Source organism: Panthera tigris, chromosome C2 (genome assembly GCF_018350195.1).
Source record: "Panthera tigris isolate Pti1 chromosome C2, P.tigris_Pti1_mat1.1, whole genome shotgun sequence".
Classification (NCBI taxonomy): domain Eukaryota; kingdom Metazoa; phylum Chordata; class Mammalia; order Carnivora; family Felidae; genus Panthera; species Panthera tigris.
In genome coordinates, this window is record NC_056668.1 from 140940087 (window position 1) to 140957393 (window position 17307).

A 17307-nucleotide genomic window follows, 5' to 3' on the forward strand; every position below is an offset into this window, starting at 1 on the left:
CTCAAGACAGGTAAGAGTCAAGTCTCTTCAACTTTATGTATTTGACCACGACAAGAAGCTAACTCAGGAGGGAGAATTCCAGAAAACTTCCTAATATTTAAGACTTACTAATAAATCACTTTAGATAATACAAAAAATTTTTTTGAAATGTAACTTTTTAGCAAGAAACTGATCCTCAACAGTTTGACTACAATTAAAAAGCAAATATAAGACCTTTGTTCAGGATCTTAGTGCATTTTTAATAATGCATATGAATGTCCTACAAGTTGCAGAGTGAGAATCTCTGAGAACGTACTTTTCTTGTATGAACAGTTGAGAACTCGGGGTGCTGGGTGGCTTAGTCGGTTACGCGCCCGACTTCGGCTCAGGTCATGATCTTGTGGTCTGTAAATTCGAACGCTGTATCAGTCTCTGGGCTGACAGCTCAGAGCCTGGAGACTGCTTTGGATTCTATGTCTCTCTCTCTTTACGTCCCTCCCCGGCTCGCGCCCTGTCTCTCCCTCTCAAAAATAAATAAACATTAGGGGAAAAAAATTAAAAAAAAAAAAAAAGATTGAGAACTCGCTTTGTAGAACATCACAAAGATGGTGAGAGGACAGGAGCCTACCCTTCTCACCACTGCCTCCTTCAGCACTATCACCACACTTGCACACAAATGCTTAATAAATTTAATTGGAGAGGTTACATGGAACACACCAAAAACTCTTGAAACAGCATGTACTGCATAATCTAGTTACACAGTTTCAAAGACAAGAACAGATATTTATTCAATGAGGTAGATAGAAATACTCAAAAGTAAACTCCAAAGTAAAGCATATTCTAAAGTGTCTACACATGGATTTATAATGTATCTCTGAATTTATGCAGCCAGTGTTAAATGTTTTCATAACTCTTATCTATGCCAGCAGTTTTCGATGTTTAGCATACTTATTAAAGATTCTTATTTAGTCAAAGTAACCACTAAAATGATACGACAAAATAATCCATTTTATTTCTTAAATGCCTATATATTTACAATCATAAAAATGTCCATGCATTATAACTTATGAGATACTATACTTTCACATTTATTAAAAATTAAAAATCTTAGGAAACCTAATTACTTATGAAGAAATTAATGGCCAATCAAAAAATGTCAAATTACTATTAGCTTAAGATTATATCATAATCATGAATAGCATTTCATCACGAATACCTTCATTTTAATTTTAAAACTATACTTACAGTTTTTAGATTAAAATCTCATATTGAGGCAATACGACTTTACTTCAAATTACAGTCACATATGGAAGGGAGCTTTTAATTCAAGGTTTCGTTATGGTCCGTAGTACAAAGATATATTTTCCTGAGGGGCACATGATGGACAGCTAGCCAAAGAAATAGGCTAGCAGAGGGTAGCAAATGGCCAACTAAGCATGCACTGAACCCACAGACTACTTTAGAACACAGTAAATCTTTGATTATTGTCAGCTTTTCTATAATGTTCAGGTTCTCAAAGGTCACTGAATTTTATAATTATCTCCAAACAATTTTCTTCATGGTCATTTAAGCTTTGTCTAAACAGCTGAGTATGTTGCCAAGCAACAACACCATCTCCTCTGCTTAATTCTGCTTCCAAAATAACTTCAGTGGCACCAGAAAAATCATGATAGGAGCGAAGAGTTTTATCTGTTGGAGGAAAAAAAAAATTAACACTCTGCTTTTGGTAACTTAAAGAATATAAAGAAATAGCTTATATATATTATATGCCTAACATGTAGGTAAAAACCAACCCTTAAAAAATAAATACAATGATTCCTTAGGGAGGGAATGTGTCCTTTGAAACAAAGAAATAATCTTTCTTCATCCATTTGTGTTTCACAATAAAAAACATAAGCCTTTCTATCAGAATGAGGTTATACAAGTTTTAATTAAATTTTTTGTTTTTTACTGCAGAGTACGAATGACTCTTGGGTATGGAACCCTCAAATAAGTACGATTATTCTTCAGAGTGTTAACTATATACATCGTGATTAATTCTCCAGTCAAATGCTTACCGCCTGACAGTTCTACTTGTGCTGAGTCAGATCGCAATTTCCACTGTATTGTTCCAGTTTGAAAGGTTTGACTACTCGTTCTAATGGAAACGCTATCTACTTTGAAGCCAACTGACCCACACTCAAACTTCCAGGAAATGTAAGCGTAAGACGATCCTTCTTTTCGGGCTAAATATACCTACAAAGGAGGAGGGAGAGCAAGAACTGTCAGAAATAATAAAGTAGTGTAGAAAACACATGTAGTCAAAGTCTTACTGTCATAGGGTACTACAATACAGATGCTCTGAACACCTAGTTTTTTCCCACTGAGATTTTTACTGGTAACATTTCTCATCTTGTCAGCAATTTTTCCTACAGCATCTTTTGCTCTGGAAGAAAGAAACTTGGATACAGGTGCCCCGTTAAGTACATCGCTAAGGGGTGCATGCTAACCAAATTTTGGTAAATCTTATTTTTTTTTAAATTAGTAAAGCCCAGCTATTTAATATGAACTTTAGGAGAAGTCCTGCTGAAAATGAAGAATCCTTTTAAATGCAATTATTCTATATCTTCTTTTCTAAGTGTGGATTTTCAGACAAGCTTTTCTAGAGTGAGAAGTCAAGAAAATAACTCAGTCATTGCTAAGTAATGGTTTAAAAGGTAGTATTCATGCTTGCCTCTTCAAATAGTATGCCCCATTCCTGCATTATCAGTGACCCTTACCACTTTAAATGTATACTACTTAAGGCAGCCAAGGTTACTGGCTGCTTTCAGCTCATTTCCTTGCATAGTTTCATCTACATTCTAGAAGATGTGGACATTAACATTGACATCCACAGCCTTGGTCTTTCACAGTAACTCCATTTCAACCAGGCTCAACCCCTGAGAATCTGACTCTTTTTATTTACTTCTTAAAAAAAAAATTTTTTTTTAAGTTTATTTATTTTGAGAGAGAGATAGACAGCAAGCAGGGGAAGGCCAGAGAGAGAGGGAGGGAGACAGTCCTGAGCCACCCGGGCGCCCCAAGAATCTGACTCTTTAATCACTTATCCCTGATGTTCAAACTCACACAATAATCATGTATTTCTTTGAAGTAAGTCTGGAAAAAAACCCTTTCCTCATTTACACTGCACTTACCACAAATAGTCATGACTTTATGCTCATCTTTCTCCTACTGCCTAATTAATGTTTTTATTTTTTATTTTATTTTTTTAATGAAATTTATTGTCAAATTGGTTTCCATACAACACCCAGTGCTCATCCCAAAAAGTGCCCTCTTCAATACCCATCACCCACCCTCCCCTCCCTCCCACCCCCCATCAACCCTCAGTTTGTTCTCAGTTTTTAAGAGTCTCTTATGCTTTGGCTCTCTCCCACTCTAACCTCTTTTTTTTTCCTTCCCCTCCTCCATGGGTTTGTTAAGTTTCTCAGGATCCACATAAGAGTGAAAACATAAGGTATCTGTCTTTCTCTGTATGGCTTATTTCACTTAGCATCACACTCTCCAGTTCCATCCACGTTGCTACAAAGGGCCATATTTCATTCTTTCTCATTGCCACGTAGTATTCCATTGTGTATATAAACCACAATTTCTTTATCCATTCATCAGTTGATGGACATTTAGGCTCTTTCCACAATTTGGCTATTGTTGAGAGTGCTGCTATAAACATTGGGGTCCAAGTGCCCCTATGCATCAGTACTCCTGTATCCCTTGGATAAATTCCTAGCAGTGCTACTGCTGGGTCATAGGGTGGATCGATTTTTAATTTTTTGAAGAACCTCCACACTGTTTTCCAGAGCGGCTGCACCCGTTTGCATTCCCACCAACAGTGCAAGAGGGTTCCCGTTTCTCCACATCCTCTCCAGCATCTATAGTCTCCTGATTTGTTCTTTTTGGCCACTCTGACTGGCGTGAGGTGACATCTGAGTGTGGTTTTGATTTGTATTTCCCTGATGAGGAGCGACGTTGAGCATCTTTTCATGTGCCTGTTGGCCATCTGGATGTCTTCTTTGGAGAAGTGTCTATTCATGCTAATTAATGTTTTTAAAGGCTCACTTCCTTCCTATCATTTGCATGGTCTAGGATGTAGAGCAACTGGCTCATGCATTAAACCTAAACTCCTGGCCATTTACAGGGATTATCTGTAGCTTAATTACTCTTTCAAAGGAGTGGCTAGTAAAGGGGATTATCTGGAAAAGATGAGCCAAACAGTTATTGGAAGAAAGGTGGCTAGAGAAACGAAAAGACCAGGGGAAAATTATCTTAAGACAAATAAATACATTCAAATTTATGTCTCTCTCTCTCTATATATACATATATATGTCTCTGTCTATATATACATACATATGTCTCTCTCTCTCTCTCTATATATATATACATATATATATTTTATGTCTTAAGTCTTTTTAGAGCTCAGTAGTCTAATAAAAGCTCCCCCTCCCCCTGTCCCACCCTTGCCAAAGTGTGGACGTAAAATATGAAAGACTGACGTTAGGGTAATTTCAAATTTCTAGCTTACCCCCAGAACTTTTTTTTTGCTTTTAATTTTTAATGTTTATTTGTTGTTGAGAGAGTGAGAGAGCATGAGCAGGGGAGGGGCAGAGAGAGACAGGGAGACACAGAATCCGAAGCAGGCTCTAGGCTCTGAGCTGTCAGCGCAGAGCCCGGTGTGGGGCTCAAACCAACAAACTGCGAAATCATGACCTGAGCTGAAGTTGGATGTTTAACGGACTTAGCCACCCAGGTGCCCTGAGATTAGAATTATCTTAATTATACCAAGGGGGTCTGGGCCACAACTTTAACTATCATAAGAAGGTTTTCAATAGCTGTTGAACATGTCTGACAGAACTGCTTGTTCTATAATTTACATTTTTCAGTCCTAAAGGCATCAGCTTTTAAGACCAAAGAAGTTAAAGGACAGGATGGAATTCATCACTGAACTCTTAAATGCTTAAATAAACATTCAAACACATTGTGAAAAAATAAAAGGTCTCCCAGGCTAAAGAAATAGTATATGGAAATAAAAGACTACTGATACTGAAAATTCATGTCACTTTTTTCTCACAATATATTTTCTGTACCATTTTAACCAAGTTATTTTAACTCAGCATTTTTATTTAATTAATTAATTATTTATTTATTTTAATGTTTATTTATTTCTGAGACAGAGAGAGACAGCGCATGAGTGGGGGAGGGGCAGAGAGAGAGGGAGAGAGAAAATCAGAAGCAGGCTCCAGGCTCTGAGCTGGCAGCCTAACATTTCCTCATGAATACCTTCATTTTACTTTTAAAACTATACTTACAGTTTTCCCTTACATTTTACTTTTAAAACTATACTTACAGAGTTTCGACGCAGGGCTTGAACTCACAAACTGTGAGATCATGACCTGAGCCGAAGTCGGTCGCTCAACCGACTGAGCCACCCAGGCACCCCTAACTCAGCATTTTTAGAGGTAGAAGTTACCAAGCATATGCTCAGTTTGATCATTTGAAATATGCCAAAACAGTAAGATTTATATAAACACCCAACCGTAGTCCTTTCTGTGTAATAGCAACAGAACCAGTACTTATAATTTATTTAGGAGAAAAAAATATTTTATAAGCTCTCAAATATTCAATTGTTTTACCTAGATGAAAAAACAAACCATTTTTTTTGTAACTACTGGTTGCTCCTAACTTCTTGAGTGTTATCTTAGACAAATTTTTGGATGTTGGTTTTTTAATGCATAGATATCACTTGTTGTGGGCAAGTTCTACATGCTTGGTCTTGCAATTTCAGGGACTACTAAGAGCCACCTCACTTTCGCAATAGGGACAGTAAAATCAGAAGTCATGGAGTTTTTCTTCCACAGACCCGAAATCTACACAGCACCCCACCCCTCCCTCCGGTGACCTATCCCTGTCCCTTTTTGGCAACTGTAAGGCACACACAGAACAGGCAGATCACAACCTGTGGGTGAGAACAAGACCAGTCTGTCTGTGGCTGGAAAGTCTAAGCTTTGCCCCTAACAATGTACACAATGTAAACTTGTCCTTTGGATTATGGCTGTAACCGCTATTTTCAAGACTGAGAACAATTTGCATGTCAGCTTCTTTATGCTTTATGTATTTCACATCCTACAGATCTTCACTTAAAGGGTGTCTGATTACTACATGCCAGGCTGTTTTGTCCACTGTTATGGTTTTCTGGAGGTTTGTGCTGCACTGTTGAAGCTGTTCTTCACTATACTCTTAAAATGATTCTTCTGTTTTGCCTGTTAAGATGAACTCTAATTAAGTTTACTGTGCAGCACTCTATAGTTAGTCATGACTACAGATACCTAACAGAACAGCTATATTTCAAGAGATTTTAATTTAATACTTATAGACTGGTTGGTATTGCTCATTAATCTTATTTTGGTTATTCCATTTTATCACTGAAATCAAACGTGAATCGGTCAGTCCCCACTGCATTAGTATCTTTCTATACTCTGCCTATTTCTCCTACCGGCAGCCTCTGAATTACCTCTGATCACTAGTGTGATCTTGTCCTTCCTTTGTCTGAAATCTCTCGTGGTTTCCTGTTACATAACTGCAAGGTAATCAAAGTCCTTGGAACTTGACCACTGTTTACCTCTCTAGTCTCATTTCCCACCATTCTCCTCCATATTCCCTACTACTTTCCCCTGAATATACCAGACGTTTCTCACCTCAGTGTTTTTGCACATGCTCTATCTCATGCTCCCTTCCACATCCTGTCTCCACACTGAGAAACTCGTCCACTGCCTCCTTCTCTAAAAGCCTATTCAGATATTAGTTCTTCTGCAAGGTCATCTCTGACTCAAGAAGGGAGAGTGGCTCTTCCTTCTGTCTTCTCTCCCTTGGAGTCATATACAGACCCATATTCTTCTACCACTCATCTCACCAATCTAAACAGCTGGTCCATGTCTTTTTCCTTCACTAGTCTAAGCTCACCTTGATGCTTGACTCTTAATTTAACATTACATCATGTCCAAGCACATCCAAGCACATCATATCACATCCAAGCACAATGTCTGACAATGCACACTTACTGAATGACTAATGACTAATGCCATACCCCAAAAAGTGCTAAAATGACTCTACTGACAAAAACAATACTTTGCAAAAATTCAAAGTACTTAAAAACATGCAAGGGGCAATCCAAATGAAGATAGATTATTTTTGATACCCTACACAGTTTGAGGGTGGTACAGAATTTACGCCATATACATTCAAAAATTCTTTCTTGCATCCAGCCATCTTTACTAAACATTTCTCAGGCACTATGCTAGATAGATGCATACTGAGAGGACAAGGGAGTAGAAAGACAAAGTCTTTTCTATGAGAATGTTTACAATCTGGTAGGATAGAGACAAATAATCTATTATATTTGTTGAATAAATGTCAAGAAGGAGGGGTACATGGTACAGTGAATAAATAAAGGGAGAAATGAATCCAGCTAGCTGGGACTGGAGGGAGTGAGGCTTACACCAAGCTCGAAGGAAAGGAATAAGTGAATCTAACAAAAAGGAAAGTAAAAGAAGTCCTGTGGAGAGGTGAGAAGGGCAATGCAGCTGCAATGCAGAGCAAGGGGGTATCATGGAGCGAGGTGAGGCCAAGAAGGCAGAGGCCACACTCAGAAGAGACTTGAGTTGTTTCCTGCCCTAAGAGCACTCAGTAACGACTGGGGTTTGGAAAATGCTTTTCTGCCTTACGCCATGGAAAACAACTATGAAGGGACCAGAGCAGATGCAGAAAGACTGGTTAGGAAGCTATTAACACTTTTATCAAGGTGTTGTCACCTGCCTCCTAAAAGGCATACTGGTTTTCTTGATTCAGCTTTTTATATTTCTTCCAAATTAGACATCACTGAACAATGTATTTGCTAAGTAGCAGAATTTAGTAAGTCTCTGTGTTCCTGGGAGACTAGCTCTTTGAGAGGTTAAGAATCTGTTCTAAATATCTGAGAGCAGGCTGCATGTGCTGTCATGATTCCAGGCTGGAGGTTACTGAGGAAAGGTGTGGTGGGAAATAGGTAGGTTTCTTCTTCTATTTAGCGGACCTAGAGAATCCCTAATTGGGAACATGCTAGTACAAAACTAAAAATATTGACTTATTTCTAGGTGGAAAATTCAATGTTTCAATGGCAATATATTACTTCTGAGTTATTAGACTCTATAGGGGTAATTAAGATTCAACTATTTTTCTTCATTTGGTATTAAATATTATAACTGGACAAAGATTCATTCAACTTTTAAAAAGTGATACCCCTTGTAAAGGTAAATCAAGGCATAAACTTTAATTGAGTAGGAGCCTTTTTTTATTTAATGGCCTCTGCATCTCATTTACATTATTTAAATCTTACTCATACAATATACCCTCTGGGCACAATGGTCTATTTAGAGAACTCAAAACATGCCATGTAATCTATGCTTTTCCCCTACTGTTCCCTTGCTTTATGAACACCTACTCATCCTTCAGCGTCCAGCTCAAATGTCTCCTGCTCTACAGAGCTGTCCCCAACTCCCACAGCCAGAGCTAATTACTCCCTCCTTGGTGTTTCCATAGCAATGTGTTGATATCCTTATTATAGCACTCTGCATCCTGGGTAAGATGGCTGTTTGTGCTTCGGCTTTCCCTGTTAGATTGTGAGGGCAGAAACCGTATCTTTATCTTTTTATCCATGGAGCCAAGAACAATGCCTGACATAACAGGCATTCAGTAAATGTTTGCTGATGAACAAATGAGTGAATAAGACAGAATCGACCTGCTTTTCATCACATCACATCTTCTGCAGCATGTCATTGTTTTTTTTTTCCATTAATTTTCTCCATTAACACTGATGGTTAGGAAAAAGGCATACTTTTTCTTTAGTTCCGCAATGACAGCTTAGTCCTTGGATAAATAACATGTCTATCCTATCCTGCTTTCTGTTCAGAAGAACTTTCAGGCTAAGGATAGTCTTCCAGAGAAGTTTACCCTTCCTCATTAACTGTATAATCAATTATAGATATACATATCTTAAAATTTAAATTTTCACCTTGCTCTATTTTTTATGTTCTTCTTTAACTCAAGAGGAATAATTTATACAATTTTATTAACGTTGGCAAGTGATTCTTAGTTTAATATAAAAAGATCACCAAAACAAGCACCAAGGTAAATTTTACAACAAAAACTTATGACTGGGAAAAAAAAAAAAAAGCAGGGATCTTACCCTTACGTCTTCTGCACTCTAATGCCTAGTACGGTGACAAGCATATTGTAGATGCTCCTATACACTAGCAGCTGCTAACCTGTGACTCGCTCTTCAAATCTAGCCAATGTGTCCTGCAAATGAGCAACTTCCCTTCCCAAACATCCTGGCAAGTTAACTTTAAAAGCTCCCTCTAAGTTCACTAATTCCTATGAAAATCTATCAATAATATGGTTAGATCTGCTGAGGTCATGTGAATAGTTTTGAGTTTATTTTTGGTGTGTGTCTAAGTGGTAGGACACTTTAAAAGCAAAGCTTCTTACTATTAACTGGGAACATGTGAAAACAATGTGCAAGCTGGTATAAGTGAAATACTATAGTCCAGCATCCATTTCTTTCTTTTTCAGGACACAAAGAAGAAATAGCCAGTATTACTGTTCAGTCATCCACATTCTTATGAAATGAAAGCATGTTAAATGCTTAGCTCTTGGGACTTTGGGTTAAATGTGCATTTAGTAGGCAATCAACAAGTATCTGTGAAAGGATTAAATAACAGTGTATTTTATATATTCATGCAAAAAACCAGTCACAAGTTGGTCATATATGTGATTCTTTTTCCCCATGAATGAATTAAATTCAGCCTCTTTGATGAAAATGGATGCTTCCTTGATATAAATGCACAACTGTCTTATGGACTTTTGATTAAACGTTGGGAGCAGGATTTTGTTTTACAGGTTTAAGGATTACTAAAAGTACTTTTGATATATCAGTTTTCACATTATACACAACTGAAAAATGAAGCCAATCTATGTTTGTTTAAAAACAATGACAAAGTTTTCAAACAGCTTCATGCAGGAAATTACCATGTTCCAGTCTGTTTCAACTTTTCTGAATATGGATTCCATTTTCCACACACCATTCTCCCATCCAGAAATGGTTTGATTATTATTTGAAACTCGGACGTAACGATCTTTCACAATATTATAACAAAGGTGGAGCTGTTTGGAAATCTTCTCATTTTCAGACGGAATGAGCAGGGTTTCTTTTCTCTTAAAAAGAAAGCGGAATTAGTTTTTCAACATAATGGAAGACTATATATGAAGAACTGCTACATCCAGTGGTTAAGAGATTCCTTCAACTTGAAAATGAAGAGTTGGTGCCATTAAAAAATTTGGAAAACATTTTATAGGTTAAATATGATTAGTATGATGTGGATATAGCTCCAAAAATTACTAAACAGAAAATGAGAAGTATAAACCATAGCTCTGATTTATATTGTTGTGATTTATGTTCAACCTAAATTCATTTACTTTTGTTCATTTCTACCACCAACATCTCCAAACTGGACTCCTTCAGTTGTCTCCTAAAGTTGACTCCCAGCTATCAACTCTCACCTTTCCTATCCAAGCTCCACATAGTAATGAAAGTGATTTTCTAGAAATGTAAATTGGGATATGTCACTTTCTTGCTTAGCTCACTCCAATGACTTCCCACTGTACTTAAACTCCAAACCTTTACCAAGGCTAACAGGGCTCTAAATGATCCATTCCCTGCTTCCTTCTCAAACCAATCTCATGGTAGTCTTCCATTAGCTCCTCAAAAAGGTCCAGCTAGTTCCTGCCTCAGGGTCTTGACATGCTGTTCCTGCTATCTGGAATGTTGTTTTCCTACTCTCCATATACTTGATTCTTTCTCTTCTTTCAGGCCTCAACTTAAAGCCATTTCATCACTGTCCTTTCTTGATACTCTAAGGTAGGAGAGTGCCTGGGATACATAGCTTGAAACAAACTTCTACATGTGTGAAGCCTATGTTTTACCTTAAAATTCCAGGAAAAATTTGCATCCTAGCCCCCAAATAAATCCATGTTTATTGTAATGAAAATCAATCCCTAGAAATCTGAAATCACTGAGTGAATCTAAAGTTTGAGAAAGAGGATACATTTATCCCACCTCTTTAAAAAATTTGTTTTTTAATATTTATTTATTTTTGAGAGACAGAGAGTGTGAGCAGGGGAGGGGGCAGAGAGAGAGAGAAAGACACAGAATCTGTGTCTCCAGGCTCTGAGCAGTCAGCACAGAGCCCGACGTGGGGCTCGAACTCACAAGCTGTGAGATCATGACCTGAGCCGAAGTCAGACGCTCAACCGACTGAGCCACTCAGGCGCCCCTATCCCACATCTTTATATGCCACTAAAACACTGGTCCCTGTCCTTCAGACATGGGCATAGTAGCATCTGGGCCAGACAATTAATTCTTTGTAGTAAGGGCTGCCCAGTACATTGCAGGTTGTTTAGCAGCAGCCCAGGCCTCTGTCCATTTGATGGCAGTGGCACCCCTCCGCCCAAATGTGACAACCAAAAATGTCTCCAAACATTGCCAAATATCCCCTGGAAGGCAAAATCAACCACCACTGAGAACCAGTGCTCTAGTCTATGTCAATGTCTTGCCACAGTATTTGCTAATCAACCAAAATAGGAGGCAATGCTTTCTTGTTAAACACTGGGTACTAGGTATTAAACAATATGAAAACTTCAAATGCATAACAATCAATAAGCAAAATATAAAACATCTTAGAAACAAAAAGAGAAAAAATAATGTTTGTGTGTATATATATCACTGTTGGAATTATTAAACAGTAATATAAAATGTAGAAAAACAGAATTTCCTAGTAGAACCTATGAATATCACTGTTAAAAAGGTTTAAAAAAAAAGCAGCTTATTTTTAGAAATTGATTTATAATTACGGATTACAATTTCAAAACAAGCATATAACAAAACTCCCCAATTCTTTTCTTCTTTATCAAAAATATTTTAGGGTGTTGACATAAACCCAATGGAAATAAAATTCAAAAGTAGCATTATCTACTATTTAACAAAGGATAACTAATTACCAAAGAGAAAAGAAAAATATTTATGCTACTGAACGTAATTGTGTATGCAACTGTGTAATCTAGATTCAGAATAACATTAATATTTCATAAAATCTTTTAACTCTAAGATTAAGATAAAATTTTCTTTCTGGAAATGATATCACCAATGTTTCCTTCTTTTTCCAAATGATTTCAAGGTAGAGTTCCATTATTTTTTAGGACCAACATTTTTCAATTAACTTTTAAAATGAACATCTACTTCTAAAGAGGAAAATGATTTTTTAAATCCATGGCCCTAATGGTCTCCAGTAACAGAAATTTTTAAAAAAAATTTCAAAAGGGAAGACAATCCAGGCATATGACCCAATTCATATTTTTAAAGTTTAATCAACTTATATGCCATACAAGAGAGGAAGCACATCCATCCATAAAAAGAAAAAAGAATAAAGACCTAAATAATATCGACGTTTTATTTAAATTGAACACAGCTGTGAATTAAATTAGCTCTTTTAAATTGGCTTCATTTAGATTTATACTTGTAACTTGCACTGCATCAGCAGTGATTTGAATTATCTGTTGAATTTAGATCGTGTAATTCTATGGCTGAACCAACCCTTCCAACTGCTTCCTAAAGATGATGAAGTAAATTAAAAAGCAAACATAAAGTTTACTGGGGATAATTAACCCATTTTGGACATATTCCTTTACTGGAGAAATTAGTTGCAACAATGGCAAATCTAGAAAAAGTAGATATAAAACTATTTTGTTTGGAATTGTTTGATATGATACTGTGGTGGGTATTTTCATTCCAAGCATTTTTCATTACATACCTTCTTAGACATTTATGAGTCAACTTTAAGTTTCCTAAGGGCAAGGGACAGTCTACTGTACTTTCTTAATGTTCATTGCAGACACATTGCTTTTCACCTAGCCCCTAACTACAGGCATATGTCCACTGTTCATTATTTAATTTGGGGACATTAATCAAGAGAGAATGTCTTAATATAAATTTGGCAATAGTAATCACAGCAGCAATGATCATTTCTAGCCAATAACAGATATAGGCAAGTAAATAACAAGAAATAAATACTTTCCTTCACTGAATTATCCAGATTCTATTATTTGTCTCATTGTACTATAAAAAAAATTTCTAAAAAGGTAAAACAAGCCTTTCTAAAATGTGTAAAATCCTATTTTGAAAAACTTAAAACAGGCACTTCCCAAAAGATGATATCCAAAAACTTACAGGACAGGCATTCAACTTCATTAGTCATCAAGGTAAATGCAAAAATGCAAGGTAAAATCACAATATAATAGTACTACACACCACCAGAACTGCTAAAATGAAAAAGACAATACCAACTACAGGTAAATATGTGAAAAACTCTCATTCGCTGCTGGTCAGAGAGTAAACTGGCACAACCACTTTGGAAAACTGCTTGGCAATATCTACCCAAACTGAACATACTCCTTCCCTATGACCTAGCAATTCCACTCCTAGGTATAAATCAAAGTCAAACGCATAAATACATTCACTGAAAACACGTATATAAATGTTCACAGCAGTACAATTTTTAACATCCAAGACCTAGAAACTCAAATGCCCATCAATGGTGGCACGGATAAACTGCATTTATACATATTATATTTCAGTGAGAAAAAATGTGCCATAACCATGCAGCAACAAGTCTGAATTTCATGAAATAATGTTAAAAGAAAAAAACTCTTCACCAAAGAGTACATATGGTACAATTCCATTTACATAAAGCACAATAATAGGCAAAATCAATCTATGAGGTTAGAAACCAGGATAATGGTTACTCTTAGTGGTGGAAGAAGTGACCGGAAGGGAACTCATGGCCATTCCTGGGATTCTGGTGGCCTATCTGCCACTCTGGTTGGTGGTTACATGGATGCTCAATTTGCACAAATTTGTTAAGCTATACACACTTATAATTTGTGCATTTTTTCTGTACGTACTTTAGTAACAGTTATACTATACTAAAAATTTACATAGGAAAATCCCATTTTAAAATGCTTTCCTTACTCCTGCATGTGAATATACTACGTCAATCAATTATTGCTTCTCTTCAAACGTTTATGTCTTTTCACAATTACTGTAAAAAGTTAATTGAAAGGTCCTGGCGAATGCATTTTTCTGTAAGTAAAGAGCACACTATAGGAAGCAGTCAAGTGAAAAGATTATGATGCTATAATGAATTAAATACCTCTAGACCCATTTCACCTCGGGCTACTCTCCAAGCCACTGACCCAGATATTCTTCCACCAAGTTCTCCAGGCTTAGGGGTTTTGGGAGATATAAATTCAACAAGTTCCACGATTATCCTCTGGAGAAGTTCTTTTCTTCTGTTTTCCGACAAAGATACTTGCCTCTGTAATTCATGTTTTAAAAAAAGTCATTAAGATTAGGGAAGTGCAGAGGTCCATCTCTAAGTAAGTATATACTTAAAACATTCATATTTTAATGGGATCCTGACAGACGTAACCAACTTTTTGTTCACATGTAGTTATTTGGAAAAGTAATAGGTCACTGTGGAAAACTGAAAATAATTTTACAAATGTTATGTGAAGAAATCATTTAAGATCCATATCCAACTCTTCACGATCTTTACTGTCCTACATTTAAAATGAAGGTGGCAACTTCTGCTTCCAGCTACGATAGACTACCTTGTGTCAGACCAACTGTCCTACTGAGAAAAGGTACAAAGCTGGGCAAAACATTACATGCAGACACAAACAAACCCCTGTTTAAATGCAACAGAAGGCTACCAAGGCAAGCACAGCTGTAGAAGCTAAGATCCCAAGGAAAGAAATGAATTGAGGTGAACTGAACATACTCCACCTCTTTTCCCTTCCAGGCATTTGCCAATTATTAACTGGTATGAGCTAAAGAGGGAGAGAAGCCAAGCACAAAATGACAGCTAACGTGCTGAAAAACACAGCAGAATTTTTACAGAATCACAGTACTGTGGAGTAAATACAGCGGAGTTCAGAGCATTTCAAGGTGAGAGGCTCCAGTTAATACTCCAGATATTCAGTTTAGGATCTTTGAAGGGCTGCACATCAGAAGGTGAAATTCCAAACAGATGGAAACTTCACCCTGAATCTCAACCACCGGATTAAGGTGATTCTAACTGCCTGCCAAGAAACAAAATTGATGGTCTGGCTTTTAAATCACAGAAGAACCCACACGTGTGTAATAGTAAAAAATTTCAATACTACCAAACGGATATAAAATAAAAACCGAATCTTCCTTTTTGAACTTCCAGTTCCTCTTTTCAAAAGTAGTCATTGTTAACAATTTCCTGTGCTTTGTTTCAAAAGTTTCCACACTTGGACAAGTGTGTGTAATTATATTCAAGACATAATTTCTTTGAAAAATAAAGCAACATACTTTTGATGCCTAGTATTACATACATTGAAATTTTGTCTCACTAAACTTTGAGATGTGACAATTTAATGCATAAAACTACCACAATATTTAAAAGGGGTCCTCAAAATTTTCAATGAACGAAAAGACATTTAACATATTAAAATACTTTTGCTTGCAAAGTAATGCTATTACTTTAAGAATTTCAATGGGTTAAAAACTGGCCATTCTTGATTACATAAAAAACTTCAAATGTCTTCTCAAAAATGACAAATGCCCATACCTGCTTATTAAGTCCATTAATAGTTTCTCGAAGTAATTCTTCTTTAACCTCAGTTCTTCTGGAGATTACCTCGTCATGTTTACAAGAGTATCGCCAAGTGACATCAACCACCTCAAATTACAGAATACAATAGTTGACAAGACTACAACCATCAATCTTAATCTGCTAACTATCTGGAACGTATGTAATTCTTATCTGTTTTTTTTTTTTTTTTTTTTAAGTAGACCTCATGCCCACGTTGGAGCCAAAGCAGGGGCTTAGCTCATGACCCTGAGATGAAGATCCGAGCTGAGATCAAGAGTCAGCCATTTAACTGACTAAGCCACCCAGGTGCTCTTAGAATGTACAGAATTCTTAAATAGATTTTTAAAATGCTATCCTTTGCTTGAAATTTTAAAACCTGCAGAAAAAAATAAAAAATATGCTTTTTATTCATTTTCTAACATGTATACTTTATTTTTTTTAATTTTATGTTTATTTATTTTTTTAAAATTTTTTTAACATTTATTTATTTTTGAGACAGAGAGAGACAGAGCATGAACGGGGGAGGAGCAGAGAGAGAGGGAGACACAGAATCGGAAGCAGGCTCCAGGCTCTGGGCCATCAGCCCAGAGCCCGACGCGGGGCTCGAACTCACAGACTGTGAGATCGTGACCTGAGCTGAAGTCGGACACTCAACCGACTGAGCCACCCAGGCGCCCCATATGTTTGTTTATTTTTGAGAGAGAGCGTGAGTGGGGGAAGGCAGAGAAAGAGGGAGACAGAATCCAAAGCAGGCTCCAGGCTCTGAGCTGTCAGCACACAGCCCGATGCGGGGCTCAAACTTAGAAACTGTGAGATCATGACCTGAGCTGAAGTTGGACGCTTAACCAACTGAGCCACCCAGGCACTGCTCTAACAGGTATACTTTCAAGAAAGACTGATAAAATGATATTTTCAGAATATTTAGCTTTTTAAAACTTATCTACAAAGTTAATTTCATAATATTCAACTAATAAAAACTTTTTCCATTTTTACTGTATTAAATTCATATCAAATAACTAACTTTTGACAAAGGTACAAAAACAAGTCAATGGAAAAAAGATAACCTCTTCAACAAATGATGCTAGAACAATCTGTCATCTATCTGGCAAATAATGACTTTCGATCCACACACTGTACTATACACAAAAATTAACTCAAAATGGATGACAGACCCAAATGTAAAACTGAAAGTATAAAACTTTTAAAAGAAAACACACGAAAAAATCATTCTGACTTGGGCTAGGCAAAACTTGCTTAGCTATAACATCAAAAAGCACAATCCATCATTTCATCATCTATACGAATACTGAATCATTATGCTGTATATGTGCAACTATACAGTGTTATATGCAGACGATGCATCATTTTAAAAGGAAAATAGCACAATCCCTGAAAGAACAAATTGATAATCTGGACTTTCTCAGTTTTGTCTCTTCAAAAGTCACTCTGTAACAGAATGAAAAGACATGCCACAGACAAGGAGAAAATCTTTGCAAAGCATTTATTTGAAAAACGACTTATATGCAGAATA

The 17307-nt window shown here is 36.6% G+C and overlaps 1 protein-coding gene across 3 annotated transcripts in view; it reads right to left on the minus strand.

Moving 5' to 3' along the window:
* Nucleotides 1-1273: 1273 nt before the first annotated feature.
* Nucleotides 1274-17307, minus strand: part of NGLY1 (N-glycanase 1) — a 63065-nt gene continuing 47031 nt past the window's right edge. For 2 of the 3 annotated variants that reach the window (XM_042998452.1, XM_007097493.3), the window contains 5 exons: nucleotides 15753-15863; nucleotides 14307-14471; nucleotides 10072-10257; nucleotides 2037-2214; nucleotides 1274-1668 (listed from right to left, as the gene is read on the minus strand). In XM_042998452.1, the coding sequence (XP_042854386.1) occupies nucleotides 1493-1668; nucleotides 2037-2214; nucleotides 10072-10257; nucleotides 14307-14471; nucleotides 15753-15863 (816 nt within the window). In that variant the 3' untranslated portion in view covers nucleotides 1274-1492. The remainder of the gene's footprint in view (nucleotides 1669-2036; nucleotides 2215-10071; nucleotides 10258-14306; nucleotides 14472-15752; nucleotides 15864-17307) is intronic. The other variant, XM_042998453.1, reaches the window with a different exon arrangement.